At 41.6% G+C, this 16,614-nt stretch overlaps 1 protein-coding gene across 3 annotated transcripts in view; it reads right to left on the minus strand.

The window, feature by feature from the left end:
- Positions 1 to 16,614, minus strand: part of LOC128700881 (galactoside 2-alpha-L-fucosyltransferase SEC1-like) — a 58,201-nt gene that overhangs the window by 9,880 nt on the left and 31,707 nt on the right. For all 3 annotated transcript variants that reach the window (XM_070104739.1, XM_070104740.1, XM_053794352.2), the window contains one exon: positions 10,590 to 10,693. In XM_070104739.1, coding sequence (XP_069960840.1) covers positions 10,590 to 10,693 — 104 coding nt within the window. The remainder of the gene's footprint in view (positions 1 to 10,589; positions 10,694 to 16,614) is intronic.

A 16,614-nucleotide genomic window follows, 5' to 3' on the forward strand; every position in this document is an offset into this window, starting at 1 on the left:
TTTAGTTGTAGCTACACTGAGAGTAAAAGGTAGATGGGATACAAGGAGAATAGAAGCATCAGGTAAGAGAGAGGTGAAGGTTTATAAACTAAAAGAGGAAACAGTTAGGGTAAGATATAAACAACTGTTGGAGGATAGATGGGCTAATGAGAACATAGGCAATGGGGTCGAAGAGGTATGGGGTAGGTTTAAAAATGTAGTGTTAGAGTGTTCAGCAGAAGTTTGTGGTTACAGGAAAGTGGGTGCGGGAGGGAAGAGTGATTGGTGGAATGATGATGTAAAGAGAGTAGTAAGGAAGAAAAAGTTAACATATGAGAAGTTTTTACAGAGTAGAAGTGATGCAAGGAGGGAAGAGTATATGGAGAAAACGAGAGAGGTTAAGAGAGTGGTGAAGCAACGTAAAAAGAGAGCAAATGAGAGAGTGGGTGAGATGTTATCAACAAATTTTGTTGAAAATAAGAAAAAGTTTTGGAGTGAGATTAACAAGTTAAGGAAGCCTAGAGAACATATGGATTTGTCAGTTAAAAATAGGAGAGGAGAGTTGTTAAATGGAGAGTTAGAGGTACTGGGAAGATGGAGGGAATATTTTGAGGAATTGTTAAATGTTGATAAAGATAGGGAAGCTGTGATTTCGTGCATAGGGCAAGGAGGAATAACATCTTGTAGGAGTGAGGATGAGCCAGTTGTGAGTGTGGGGGAAGTTCGTGAGGCAGTAGGTAAAATGAAAGGGGGTAAGGCAGCTGGGATTGATGGGATAAAGATAGAAATGTTAAAAGCAGGTGGGGATATAGTTTTGGAGTGGTTGGTGCTGTTATTTAATGAATGTATGGAAGAGGGTAAGGTATCTAGGGATTGACAGAGAGCATGCATAGTTCCTTTGCATAAAGGCAAAGGGGACAAAAGAGAGTGCAAAAATTATAGGGGAATAAGTCTGTTGAGTATACCTGGTAAATTGTATGGTAGTGTTATTATTGAATATGAAGGCTTACTCAGCCCTGTAACAACTTCAGACAGTATTACCAAGGCTGGCTCCTCCTCAGGAAAATTAGTGAATAGAAAAAGAAATAACAGACAAACATAAACACTTTATTATGTAGAAAATATAAAATGTAAAACACTTAAATATGAAATATTAATCCTACATTAAAGAAAATGAAAAATATAAATGATAACTGAATTCAACGCTAATTTAAAACTTGGGTGTCTGGTGTTGGTGACACTGCTTGTTGAAATCGTAGCCGTTGCTGATGTGGGGGGGGGGTCGCAGGTGTTGGTGACCACCACTGGCTAGTTCTTCACAGAGAATCGCCGTGATTATTATCCCGATGACAGGAAAGCAGGTTCTTTACCGCTGGAATGATGTGGGGTTACGTCCTGCAATTTCATACAGGTGCACAGGTAGTTCAATACAAAATGGGATGTCTCCAGGACGTTAGTCCGTCTCCTGTTCTTCTCGTTGATTGACAGGTGACCCTCACTGTCATCCAAGCTGAAAAGATAGACAGGTTGCCCACTGCTTAAATAATCACTCTCCATGGCAGTGTACAATACTCAAAAGACGTGGTGATTATTACAACAGTCAACCTAGAGCAAGACTGAAAGGACTAAGTTTATTATTGGTCAAAAGTGAAGCTTTTAACCAATAAATCCACTAGAATACAAGGCAGGCATGTACTTACAGTAGTGTTGGGAGCTGTGAGTCGAGTGATTTACTGTTTGACCAGAGCCCCACACGTCACCTTTCAAACTATCACTTTAGGGGTGGGGGAGAAAAGGCGGGAAAAACGGGAGCGTGACTTACCCTACCTTAACTAGTAGCCGACAATGAAACTATCACTACTATATCTCTACACCTATCTATTGAACTTTTCCCTCACACTCCCCCATACCAAGACTTATAGTCAAGGAGTATAAGAAGAATAGGCGAGGAAAAAGTTCTAACATGTGGAAGTCGCGTAAGGCAACAAATCTTCTACTGACTGTCACGACTTAACCAGTCAGAGAAATAATTGGATGAACCATTGATATACACAATATGGAACTTAAAAGCCTGGAGTGCCAATGTCCACCTCAAGAGGCGACTGTTGGTTCCCTTAAAAGTTTCTAGGTATATCAAAGGTTTGTGGTCCATTTCTAAAATGAATTCTTTTCCCAGCAAATAAAATTTAAGTTTGGAGATACCCCACACAAGGGCTAAACATTCCTTTTCTATTGTGGAGTATCTTGTTTCTGCGGGAAGGAGTTTCTGGCTTAGGAAGCATACAGGGAAGGGAGTACCATCATGGTATTGTAGTAACACCGCACCTAAGCCCGTATTGGAGGCATCAGTTCTCAAACAAAATGTTTTATTAATATCTGGAATCTTAAGTATAGGGTCTTTCGAAAAGATACTTTTAATCTCATTAAACTTTTCCCGAGCTACGTCGGAAAGTTCAAGAGGTTCCTTCACAGACTTTTTAAGGAAGTCAGATAAGATGCCTGTAAGATCAGTAAGGTTCGGGATAAACCGTGCCTAAAAATTTACAGAACCAAGAAAGCTTCGCATGAGCTTCTTGGTTTTGGGGAATTTAAATTCTAATAAAGCTTTGATCTTACTGGGGAGAGGCTGCAGAGAGTTATTAGAAAGTATCAGTCCAAGATATCTAATCTTGTTATACCCAAGGAAGCATTTCTTCGTCTTGGCAGTGAGGCCATGTGAGCGTAACCTACGCAAAACTGATGTTAATGTTTGGATATGTTCACCCCACGTAGATGTCATTACGTAAATGTTATCAAAATAAACTGAAACATTTGGCATATTACCCAAGACCTTTCTCATCAGTCTCACATAGGTAGCACAGGCAGTTACCAAACCGAAGGGCATAGTTCTATACTGCATCAGTCCTTGGTGTGTAGGAAAAGCGGTGTACTGCTTAGAAGAAGGATCTAACATTACTTGATGATATGCCTTCGCAATATCAATCTCTGGAAAGAAGGAAGCATCATAAAATTTGTGTAGATCGCTATCTATTAAGGGCATAGGCTCAGCATCCCACCGAGTTATAGCATTAAGGCCTCTGAAGTCAATAGCAAGTCTATATGAATTATCCTCCTTCTTAACCATGACTACTGGTGAGCAATATGCAGATACTGAAGGTTCAATGATCTTTAGTTTTAATAATTTGTCTACCTCTCGGTCAAATGCATCCCTAAGGTGAACTGGAACTGGGTATAATTTCCGTTTGATAGGATTGTCCTTCACTAAGTCAATCTTATGGACTACCGTGGAGGTAACACCTGGAATATCAGTAAAAACGTCTGAAAAGTTACTCACACATTGAAGTAGTTCATGTCTCTTATGGTCATCCAAAGATTCATTAATATTAATGGTGGTTGCGTCCGAGTGGTCAAGAGTCACCATGTAGTTCTTCATCATGGTCTAAGAGATGTCAATTACGCACACTTTACATTCTTCAGTTGTCTTATCAAGTTCGTGTGGAAAAACTAAGTCAAAGTTATTAAGGCAGTTAACCGAATTTCTTCGGTAATATTTCTTAAGGATGTTGATATGATAAAGCTTAGGTTTCCCCTTGACTTCTATGAGGTAGTCAACTTTCCCATAAATTTTTAATACTTTATATGGACCTTTCCATGCTACTAATAATTTATTTGACTTGATAGGCAAAAGTACAAGAACTTCATCTCCTACTTTAAAATTTCTCCTCTGACTTTTGGAATCAAAATAGGTTTTGTACTGGTCCATTGACAAGCTTAGGTTTTTCGAAACTATGTCAGAGGTCTCCTCAAGTTTGGATCTAAGGTCAAGGAGAAACTGGTAAGAAGACTGAACCTCAGCATTTACCTCCTCGTTAGTCCATAAGTCATGAAGGATGGACAGTGGACCTCTGGCCTGTCTACCATAGAGAAGTTCAAAAGGTGAAAACCCCAAAGAGTCACTGGGAACTTCCCTCATGGCAAACAAAGCACAGGGTAGGTAACGATGCCACTCCTTAGGTTTAAGGGAGCAAAGTTTCCTTAAAATAGACTTGAGAATCGAATGCTGGCGCTCAGTCCTCCCATTACAGCTGGGATGATAGGGTGTGGTGAAGAGAGGCTTCACTCCCAGAAGTTGGTATAGATGTTGCATTAAGTCAGATGTGAATTGTGTCCCACGGTCAGACAAAATTTCTCTAGGGATGCCCACTCTGAAGATGGACAAAAGGGCTTCAGCCACCTCTGTAGTAGTTATGGTCTTTAAGGGTATGGCTTCAGGGAAACTCGAAGCATAATCAACTAATGTTAATATATATCTATGTCCCCCAGATGAAAGTGGAGATAAAGGACCAACGATGTCAATAGCTACTCTTTCAAACTGTACCGTAAAGATTGGCATTTTGACCATAGGTACTCGCCTGGTACCTCGGGAGGATGACAGTTGGCAAACTTTACACGATCTACAATAAGTAGTGATATCTGAGGACATTTTTGGCCAAAAATAGGTTTCCCTAATTTTATTTAAGGTTTTACGATGCGAGAAATGTCCGGCCACTGGCAGGTCATGAGCCATTTTAAGAACAGTCTCTCTGCATTGACTTGGAAGAACTAAGATGGAATAGTCTATCTCATCTGAATTTAATTTGAATACTGACCTGTACAAGATACCTTTTATATATTCAAATTTATATGAAAAGTTTTTCCTTTGGATAACTTGATTTTGTTTAGCGGCATTATGGCAATTCTGAAGAGGAGGGCAATTACGTTGTAACTTGACAAAGGAGTCCTTCGATATGTCTAAAGGCTTAAAGTCAGGGAAAATCAAAGGATGGACAGTAGGGAAAGCCTGGGCTTTGGTCTGAGCCCTAGTCAAGACATTTATGGTATCGGAGGTGATACCTTCACTTTCATCTAACAAGAGAACTTGTGATCCTACTTCCTCGCTTTCGAGAGTAGCATCACTGGTTTTTATTCCCACATGAATATCGCGAGACATTGTCTCATCTGAACTTTCGAGGGGCTTCTCTGACTCTACAGGAAGAGGATCTGAAACACTTATATCCATCTTTGGTGATGAAAGGTCAACCTCGGAAGGAAGAATGGCACCTTTTACATTACCTATTAGTACGGAGCAAGAAGTGATGGGAACTAGTACGGCTTCAGACCAACCTGTGAACCATTTAGACCTAATGTAACAACGGATGGTAGGAAAAGTGTCCGTACGGCCCAAGTAGTTTGAAAGTATAGCAGAGGAATGAGTTTCTTTAAGGTTAGGGAACAGCTTATCAGAAATGACTATACATGTGCATCCAGTGTCTCGTAAAATGGTAGATACATTAAGTCCATTAACTGTTCCTGAACAGAAGGGTGCTTGGTCATTACAGTCTTTAAAACATCTTCCAACTTTTTGGACCTTCTTAGAAGGACAATCTGGACGTTTATGTCCCTTAACACCACACAAATGACAAACAGGAATAAAAGAAGTCATTTTACTTTCCACTAGAGGCTTTGATTTCTTAAGGTCTGATGAACCCTTGCCCTTAGGGTTCGATCCCTTTAGGTCTTTATAGGAATTGTGAGCCTCAGCATACAGGTCAGCAGCCTCAGCAACTTCCTCAGCTTTAATCAGGTTACGTTCTCTGATGAATGTTCGTATCTGGTGGGGAAGAGCTGTCAGGAACTGGTCAGCAACCATGAAGTCTCTAAGAGATTCATAACTGTGATCAATTCCTGAACTCTCTATCCAAAAGTCGAACAAACGAAAGAGTGTTACCTGTAGCTGCTGAAAGTTCTGGCCAGGCTGTAAGGTGGCATACCTGAAATCTTTCCTGTAAGTATTTGTGGTTTTTTGATATGCTTTAAGGATAAACTTCTTCAGTAGGTTATAATTACATATGATATCCTGCGACAAAGTTGCATAGATATTTAAGGCTGTACCAGAAAATATCATTCCTAACCTGGTAGCCCAGGTGTCAGCAGGCCATTCACAGAGGGTAGCGGTATTTTCAAACCTGATAATGTATGAAGTTATGTCTTCCCCCTCTGTGAAGGGAGGTAAATTAGGTGTTGGAATATGTGCACTGACTGCACGTTGTTCCATTACTCCTTCCTCTAATTGTTGTTGAGTAAAAGTTAACTTTTTATTCTCTAATTCAAGGCGAGATTTTTCGAGCTCGCGATCCTTTTCTCTATTAACTCATGTTCTCTAGCTTTTTCCTCAACTTCTCTATCCTTTGCTCTTTCCTCAAGTCCTCTTAATTTAACCTGTTCCTTACGTATCTTAGCTTGTTCCTCACGTTCCCTAGCTCTTTCCTCACGATCAAGTCTATCACGCTCTTTTTGGTCTTCTCGCTCTCTTTCTAACTGTCTTTCTTGGATTTCTCTCTCAATTCTCTCTTTCTCCTTTTTCTCTTCTCTTTCGATTCTCTCTCTCTCCTTATTCTCTTCTCTTTCCCTTTCTAGCTGTCTTCTCTCTCAATTCTCTCTCTTTCAAGTCTTTCCTGGATCTTAGCACTAATGAAAAATTCTAAATTTTTCCCTGTTATTCCTAACTTACTTCCAGCATTCATCCAAAACTGGTATTCCTCCATGCTTGCAAGAATAACTTAAACTATCAGGGGAAATGAAACGGGTATTAAAGAAAACGGAGGGTTCAATTCCTGCTCCGCTCAAACTGTAAATAAACCAGAGGGCTCGATCCCTGCTTCAATTAAACAATATGTATTAACGAAAACGAAGGGTTCTATGCCGGCTCCGAGCAAACAGTAAGTAGAATGGGGTCCCTTGACCATCCAATCTTCTCACCAACAAATCAAGAGTGTCCTATGACAGTTCCCTTGATATAATGAAGAGCTCAATGAAACAAGTTGTCACTGGAAAATCTCGGGTCCCTAGAGTCTAATCCTCCAAAGTGTTTCAAGCTCACACACAAATAGGTGGCAGAATTAAATATTATATCCTGCCTGACTTGACTTACAATAAATTGAGACTATAACAATAACCAAATCTTTTAAATACCAGTACTGTAGTCCTACCATAGAGAATGATTACTCATGGCTGGTGATAACCGTCTGTGGTATGCAGCGTTGAAGGTCCAATGGTAGATTCGAGATGGAGTTGAATCTTGATTCAGTAGAGTTGTATCCTGGCAAGGTCGCCACTTGTGAAGGCTTACTCAGCCCTGTAACAACTTCAGACAGTATTACCAAGGCTGGCTCCTCCTCAGGAAAATTAGTGAATAGAAAAAGAAATAATAACAGACAAACATAAACACTTTATTATGTAGAAAATATAAAATGTAAAACACTTAAATATGAAATATTAATCCTACATTAAAGAAAATGAAAAATATAAATGATAACTGAATTCAACGCTAATTTAAAACTTGGGTGTCTGGTGTTGGTGACACTGCTTGTTGAAATCGTAGCCGTTGCTGATGTGGGGGGGGGGGGGTCGCAGGTGTTGGTGACCACCACTGGCTAGTTCTTCACAGAGAATCGCCGTGATTATTATCCCGATGACAGGAAAGCAGGTTCTTTACCGCTGCAATGATGTGGGGTTACGTCCTGCAATTTCATACAGGTGCACAGGTAGTTCAATACAAAATGGGACGTCTCCAGGACGTTAGTCCGTCTCCTGTTCTTCTCGTTGATTGACAGGTGACGCTCACTGTCATCCAAGCTGAAAAGATAGACAGGTTACCCACTGCTTAAATAATCACTCCCCATGGCAGTGTACAATACTCAAAAGACGTGGTGATTATTACAACAGTCAACCTAGATCAAGACTGAAAGGACTAAGTTTATTGGTCAAAAGTGAAGCTTTTAACCAATAAATCCACTAGAATACAAGGCAGGCATGTACTTACAGTAGTGTTGGGAGCTGTGAGTCGAGTGATTTACTGTTTGACCAGAGCCCCACACGTCACCTTTCGAGGGGGGGGTGGAAGAGGGAGGGGAAGGGATAGCGGGAGCTAGACTGACCCTACGTTAACAAGCAGCCGGCAATCAAACTATCACTTTAGGGGTGGTGGGAGAAAAGGCCCGAAAAACGGGAGCGTGACTTACCCTACCTTAACTAGTAGCCGGCAATGAAACTATCACTACTATATCTCTACTCCTATCTATTGAACTTTTCCCTCACATTGAAAGAATTAAGAGTAAGATGGAGAGTAGGATAGCAGATTAACAAGGAGGCTTTCGGAAAGGTAGGGGGTGTGTAGACCAAGTGTTTACAGTGAAACATATAGGTAAACAGTATTTAGATAAGTGTAAGGAGGTTTTTGTGGCATTTATGGATTTGGAAAAGGCATATGACAGACCATACCCCGGCCGGGATTGAACCCGCGGTCAGAGAGTCTCAAAACTCCAGCGGTTTGTTTGCAATCGTGTCATTACGATTTCGTGAGGTATATGACAGGGTGGATAGGGGGACAGTGTGGTAGATGTTGCAGGTGTATGGTATAGGAGGTAGGTTACTGAAAGCAGTGAAGAGTTTTTACAAGGATAGTGAGCCTCAGGTTAGAGTATGTAGGAGAAAGGGAGATTATTTCACAGTAAAAGTAGGCCTTAGACAAGGATGTGTGATGTCACCGTAGTTGTTCAATATATTTATAGATGGGGTTGTAAGAAAAGTGAATGCGAGGGTCTTGGCAAGAGGTGTGGAGTTAAAAGATAAAGAATCCAACACAAAGTGGGAGTTGTCACAGTTGCTCTTTGCTGATGACACTGTGCTTTTGGGAGATTCTGAAGAGAAGTTGCAGAGGTTGGTGGATGAATTTGGTGGGGCATGTAAAAGAAGAAAATTAAAAGTGAATATAGGAAAGAGTAAGGTTATGAGGATAAAAAGATTAGGTGGTGAAAGATTGGATATCATATTGGAGGGAGAGAGTATGGAGGAGGTGAATGTACTCAGATATTTGGGAGTGGACGTGTTAGCAGACGGGTCTATGAAGGAGATGAATCATAGAATTGATGAGTGGAAAAGGGCGAGTGGTGCACTTAGGAGTCTGTGGAGACAAAGAACTTTGTGGAAGCAAAGAGGGGAATGTATGAGAGTATAGTTGTACCAACACTCTTGTATGGGTGTGAAGCATGGGTGGTGAATGTTGCAACGAGAAGGCTGGAGGCAGTGGAGATGTCATGTCTGAGGGTTATGTGCGGTGTAAATATAATGCAGAAAATTCGTAGTTTGGAAGTTAGGAGGAGGTGCGGGATTACTGAAACTATTATCCAGAGGGCTGAGGAGGGGTTATTGAGATGGTTTGGACATGTAGAGAGAATGGAACAAAACAGAATGACTTCGAGAGTGTATAAATCTGTAGTGGAGGGAAGGCGGGGTAGGGGTTGGCTTAGAAAGGGTTGGAGGGAGGGGGGTAAAGGAGGTTTTGTGTGCGAGGGGCTTGGACTTCCAGCAAGCATGCGTGAGCGTATTTATAGGAGTGAATGGAGACAAATGGTTTTTAATACTTGACGTGCTGTTGGAGTGTGAGCAAAATAACATTTATGATGGGATTCAGGAAAACCGGCAGGCCGGACTTGAGTCCTGGAAATGGGAAGTACAGTGCCTGCACTCTGAAGGAGGGCTGTTAATGTTGCAGTTTTATAACTGTAGTGTAAAGCACCCTTCTGGCAAGACAGTGATGGAGTGAATGATGAAAGTTTTTCTTTTTCGAGCCACCCTGCCTTGGTGGGAATCGGCCGATGTGTTAATTAAAAAAAAATAATAAAAAAAGTATAAGCGAGGTCATTCCTCATATTTTAAATTACCCATTTCATTGAGATTTTTCCATACAGATCAGATAAACCCGATACAAAAGTCTCCTTACGAAAAATAAATAGAGAATTGAGTCAAATTGCTGATTCACGAGAATCATTCTTGCCTACCAAGTTTTCAGACGCATCAGTAAGGTATCTGAAGCAGTGGACCACGATAAAAAAAATAATAAGATTTACCCGGGCTCTTTTAAAAAAAAAAAGTGGCGACACACTGTATCGGAGGGATAAAAAAAAAGTGATCGTGCCACAGTAGTCAGTTTTGAACGCATTCCTGTTAGAAATCTTTATAAATATGCTAATTTATAAACTGAGAGGAGGGTATCGTGGAATTTTAGATTCGTCAGAAACCAGCATTTAGGGGAGAAACTTTGACGAAGTTTCAGTCCGTGTTGGACCATTGTCAAGTTAAAACTTGGACGAGAAAAGTAGAGAAGGCCAGAAGACAATATGGTAGAGGGCGGGGAAGGGAGTAGTAGTAGTAATACTAGTAGTAGTGGTAGTAGTAGTATAGTAGAAACAGTAGTAGTAGTAGAGGTGGTAATAGCAGTAGTAGCAGCAGCAACAGTAGTTAGTAGTAGTAGCAGCAGCAGCAACAATAGTTAATAGTAGTAGCAGCAACAGTAGTTGTAGCAGCAGCAACAGTAGTTGTAGCAGCAGCATCAGTAGTAGTAGTGGAGTCCAAGACAAAGAAAATGAGCATTGGAAGGGAGCTAGGGGCTCACAAAGAGTAAGAAGAAAAACACAGAAGTGAGGGAGGGGGAACACACATCAGAAAATTATTCATTTATAAGAGAATAAGCTAGGATAGTATAACAAGTGTTTAAAAGTATTAACACTTACCCTTATCCCAAACACTTTCCTTAAAAGTGCTAGAGACATATATTGACACATTTTATTGCCCAGACGTCCTTTTGTGTTCATTGAGACGTAAGGCAACGAACAGTCTGTAAAAGAGTAAATAATAACGTTTTGGAAACATTTTTCGACAGTGGTTTTGAGGTCACATAGATATAATGGAAAGAATAAGATGTATATTGTATACATTCAAACCACGATAATTCAGTAAAGTCGTACAGTGGGACTTATTTTCACTGGATTCCCAGTGGGTCGTCATCGAAGGCCGGCTATGATAACTGCACTGGAGTCCCAGTGGGTCGTCACTGAAGGCCGGCCATGATAAATCTGCACGGGAGTCCCAGTGGGTCATCACTGAAGGCCGGCCATCATAACTTTGCACTGGAGTCCCAGTGGGTCATCACTGAAGGCTGGCCATGATAACTCTGCACTGGAGTCCCAGTGGGTCATCACTGAAGGCCGGCCATGATAAATCTGCACGGGAGTCCCAGTGGGTCATCACTGAAGGCCGGCCATCATAACTTTGCACTGGAGTCCCAGTGGGTCATCACTGAAGGCCGGCCATCATAACTTTGCACTGGAGTCCCAGTGGGTCATCACTGAAGGCTGGCCATGATAACTCTGCACTGGAGTCCCAGTGGGTCATCAATGAAGGCCGGCCATCATAACTTTGCACTGGAGTCCCAGTGGGTCATCACTGAAGGCTGGCCATGATAACTCTGCACTGGAGTCCCAGTGGGTCATCAATGAAGGCCGGCCATCATAACTTTGCACTGGAGTCCCAGTGGGTCATCACTGAAGGCCGGCCATGATAACTGCACTGGAGTCCCAGTGGGTCATCAATGAAGGCTGGCCATAAACCCAAATGGTTTTAGGATTCGACGTGATTCCATTTATATCAAATATCATTGATTCTGAAAATCCATCTACTTAATATCAGGCTTATTGGGCGATAATTAGATGACAGTGGCTTATTTTCCCGATTTGTATTTGAGAATCTCATTTATCACCTTCTGTATCTCTGGTTTTTAAAGCCCTTACTTTATCTGACATCTTTACTGAAAGCTCCACCTTTGACACAGACTCCCTGTTTGACCTTTTTGTCAAAAGCAGATTTATTACACTAACTCTGATTATACTTTCCACTTAAATTTTTAAAGGGATGGCGGGGTTAACCAGCGGAAGGCCTCGGTCAGATGACCAAAAGCTCCAGCTGCGGGTTATCGTATGACTAAGACCCGCGTCAAGAAACACTTGTCCTGTTTCCTGACAAACCTAACCTAACCTAACTCCTCACTGCTCTTACTATACCTATGACATATTCTACACACCCCTCTGGTCTCTGGTCAGATATATTACACCTTAACTACACCCTACCCTACAACGCTACATTATCCTTGTAGATTTAGCACTTATGACTGTAGTAATTACAATAACACATCTCTGGTAGGACAACCGCTTGTCTTGTTATAGTGAGTAGATTAGTTAGAAGAAGATTGAAGATTGAGACACTCATGCAGCATATGGGAATCTTTATTGAGGAAACGTTTCGCCTACACAGTAGCTACATCAGTACAATACGAAGCAGAAACCATTCGTCACAAGAAGATTGAAGACGGTTGGTTAGTGCTCAGGGATCAGTGTTGATTCTGTCACTCCACTTCACAAAAAGTCAGCATTTGGATGAGGAATCTGTTGCAGTTCTCTACCACTGTCAAGTTCCTAGTCAGATAAAACCTAACAATGGTCTAGAATGGATCAAGGATTTTGGTGAATTGTTGCAGCCACGGTATTGACACTTATATTGTTGCAGCCACGGTATTGACACTTATATTGTTGCAGCCACGGTATTGACACTTATATTGTTGCAGCCACGGTATTGACACTTGTATTGTTGCAGCCACGGTATTGACACTTATATTGTTGCAGCCACGGTATTGACACTTATATTGTTGCAGCCACGGTATTGACACTTATATTGTTGCAGCCACGGTATTGACACTTATATTGTTGCAGCCACGGTATTGACACTTGTATTGTTGCAGCCACGGTATTGACACTTATATTGTTGCAGCCACGGTATTGACACTTATATTGTTGCAGCCACGGTATTGACACTTATATTGTTGCAGCCACGGTATTGACACTTATATTGTTGCAGCCACGGTATTGACACTTGTATTGTTGCAGCCACGGTATTGACACTTATATTGTTGCAGCCACGGTATTGACACTTATATTGTTGCAGCCACGGCATTGACACTTATATTGTTGCAGCCACGGTATTGACACTTATATTGTTGCAGCCACGGTATTGACACTTATATTGTTGCAGCCACGGTATTGACACTTGTATTGTTGCAGCCACGGTATTGACACTTACATTGTTGCAGCCACGGTATTGACACTTATATTGTTGCAGCCACGGTATTGACACTTATATTGTTGCAGCCACGGTATTGACACTTGTATTGTTGCAGCCACGGTATTGACACTTATATTGTTGCAGCCACGGTATTGACACTTACATTGTTGCAGCCACGGTATTGACACATATATTGTTGCAGCCACGGTATTGACACTTATATTGTTGCAGCCACGGTATTGACACTTGTTGCAGCCACGGTATTGACACTTACATTGTTGCAGCCACGGTATTGACACTTATATTGTTGCAGCCACGGTATTGACACTTATATTGTTGCAGCCACGGTATTGACACTTATATTGTTGCAGCCACGGTATTGACACTTACATTGTTGCAGCCACGGTATTGACACTTACATTGTTGCAGCCACGGTATTGACACGTATATTGTTGCAGCCACGGTATTGACACTCATATTGTTGCAGCCACGGTATTGACACTTATATTGTTGCAGCCACGGTATTGACACTTTTATTGTTGCAGCCACGGTATTGACACTCATATTGTTGCAGCCACGGTATTGACACTTATATTGTTGCAGCCACGGTATTGACACTTATATTGTTGCAGCCACGGTATTGACATTCATATTGTTGCAGCCACGGTATTGACACATATTGTTGCAGCCACGATATTGACACTTATATTGTTCCAGCCACGGTATTGACATTCATATTGTTGCAGCCACGGTATTGACACTTATATTGTTCCAGCCACGGTATTGACACTTATATTGTTCCAGCCACGGTATTGACACTTATATTGTTGCAGCCACGGTATTGACATTCATATTGTTGCAGCCACGGTATTGACACATATTGTTGCAGCCACGGTATTGACACTTGTATTGTTGCAGCCACGGTATTGACACTTATATTGTTGCAGCCACGGTATTGACACTTATATTGTTGCAGCCACGGTATTGACACTTATATTGTTCCAGCCACGGTATTGACACTTATATTGTTCCAGCCACGGTATTGACACTTATATTGTTGCAGCCACGGTATTGACATTCATATTGTTGCAGCCACGGTATTGACACTTATATTGTTGCAGCCACGGTATTGACACTTGTATTGTTGCAGCCACGGTATTGACACTTATATTGTTGCAGCCACGGTATTGACACTTATATTGTTGCAGCCACGGTATTGACACTTATATTGTTGCAGTCACGGTATTGACACTTATATTGTTGCAGCCACGGTATTGACACTTATATTGTTGCAGCCACGGTATTGACACTTATATTGTTGCAGCCACGGTATTGACACTTATATTGTTGCAGCCACGGTATTGACACTTAAATTGTTGCAGCCACGGTATTGACACTTATATTGTTGCAGCCACGGTATTGACACTTATATTGTTCCAGCCACGGTATTGACACTTATATTGTTCCAGCCACGGTATTGACACTTATATTGTTGCAGCCACGGTATGGACACTTATATTGTTCCAGCCACGGTACTGTGACATTGTTCCAGCCACGATACTGTGACATATTGTTTCAGCCACGGTACTGTGACATATTGTTCCAGCCACGGTACTGTGACATGTTGTTCCAGTCACGGTACTGTGACATATTGTTCCAGCCACGGTACTGTGACTTATATTGTTCCAGCCACGATACTGTGACATATTGTTCCAGCCACGATACTGTGACATATTGTTCCAGCCACGGTACTGTGACTTATATTGTTCCAGCCACGATACTGTGACTTATATTGTTCCAGCCACGGTACTGTGACATTGTTCCAGCCACGGTACTGTGACTTATATTGTTCCAGCCACGGTACTGTGGCATATTGTTCCAGCCACGATACTGTGACTTATATTGTTCCAGCCACGATACTGTGACTTATATTGTTCCAGCCACGGTACTGTGACATTGTTCCAGCCACGGTACTGTGACATATTGTTCCAGCCACGATACTGTGACTTGTATTGTTCCAGCCACGGTACTATGACTTATATTGTTCCAGCCACGGTACTGTGACATATTGTTCCAGCCACGGTACTGTGACATATTGTTCCAGCCACGGTACTGTGACATATTGTTCCAGCCACGATACTGTGACTTATATTGTTCCAGCCACGATACTGTGACTTATATTGTTCCAGCCACGGTACTGTGACTTATATTGTTCCAGCCACGATACTGTGACTTATATTGTTCCAGCCACGGTACTGTGACATATTGTTCCAGCCACGGTACTGTGACTTATATTGTTCCAGCCACGGTACTGTGACATATTGTTCCAGCCACGATACTGTGACTTATATTGTTCCAGCCACGGTACTGTGACATATTGTTCCAGCCACGGTACTGTGTCTTATATTGTTCCAGCCACGGTACTGTGACATATTGTTCCAGCCACGGTACTGTGACATATTGTTCCAGCCACGGTACTGTGACATATTGTTCCAGCCACGGTACTGTGACATATTGTTCCAGCCACGGTACTGTGACATATTGTTCCAGCCACGGTACTGTGACATATTGTTCCAGCCACGGTACTGTGACATATTGTTCCAGCCACGGTACTGTGACATATTGTTCCAGCCACGGTACTGTGACATATTGTTCCAGCCACGATACTGTGACTTATATTGTTCCAGCCACGGTACTGTGACATATTGTTCCAGCCACGGTACTGTGACATATTGTTCCAGCCACGATACTGTGACTTATATTGTTCCAGCCACGGTACTGTGACATATTGTTCCAGCCACGGTACTGTGACATATTGTTCCAGCCACGGTACTGTGACATATTGTTCCAGCCACGGTACTGTGACATATTGTTCCAGCCACGGTACTGTGACATATTGTTCCAGCCACGATACTGTGTCTTATATTGTTCCAGCCACGGTACTGTGACTCATATTGTTCCAGCCACGGTACTGTGACTCATATTGTTCCAGCCACGGTACTGTGACATTGTTCCAGCCACGATACTGTCTTATATTCTTCCCTGGACAACAGTATAAGTTCTATAATATATTTATATTCAGTATACAAATTCTTACAGTGATCAAATACATGCAGTGCGACAATAAATATTTGCTTAAAACTATTATCCTCATAATACGAAGGTAATTCTTCTTATTTTCCCGTTATTCTACGTATTTCCACTTATTTCCAAGTATTTCCACATATTTCTACACATTTTTACGTATTTGTTTGTATTTCTAGGGGCAAACTACAAGATATTAAATAAGAAAATAAGGCACAATACCGTGACTGGAACAATACACAAATAACTCTCATATAGAAGAGAGGAGCTTACGACGACGTTTCGGTCGTAAGCTCCTCTCTTCTGTGTGCGGGTTATTTGTATAAAACATATAAAAAATTTACACTTTGTTTTAGCTGTTAAGAAATTCATTGTGAAGAATTTTCCTGTTTATTCAAAGTCAAGACTTCAACTCTGGCTGTTGTATTTAACAGACCCACCCAGAGGTCATCCCTTATGAAGACCTTAGTACGAAATTACGTACTATGAATATACTGAAGAGGTAATCCATGCTCATATAGATGCATTGTAAGACGTGATGAATGGTTTGAAAAACCGACA

Source organism: Cherax quadricarinatus, chromosome 94 (genome assembly GCF_038502225.1).
Source record: "Cherax quadricarinatus isolate ZL_2023a chromosome 94, ASM3850222v1, whole genome shotgun sequence".
NCBI classification, from domain to species: Eukaryota; Metazoa; Arthropoda; class Malacostraca; order Decapoda; family Parastacidae; genus Cherax; species Cherax quadricarinatus.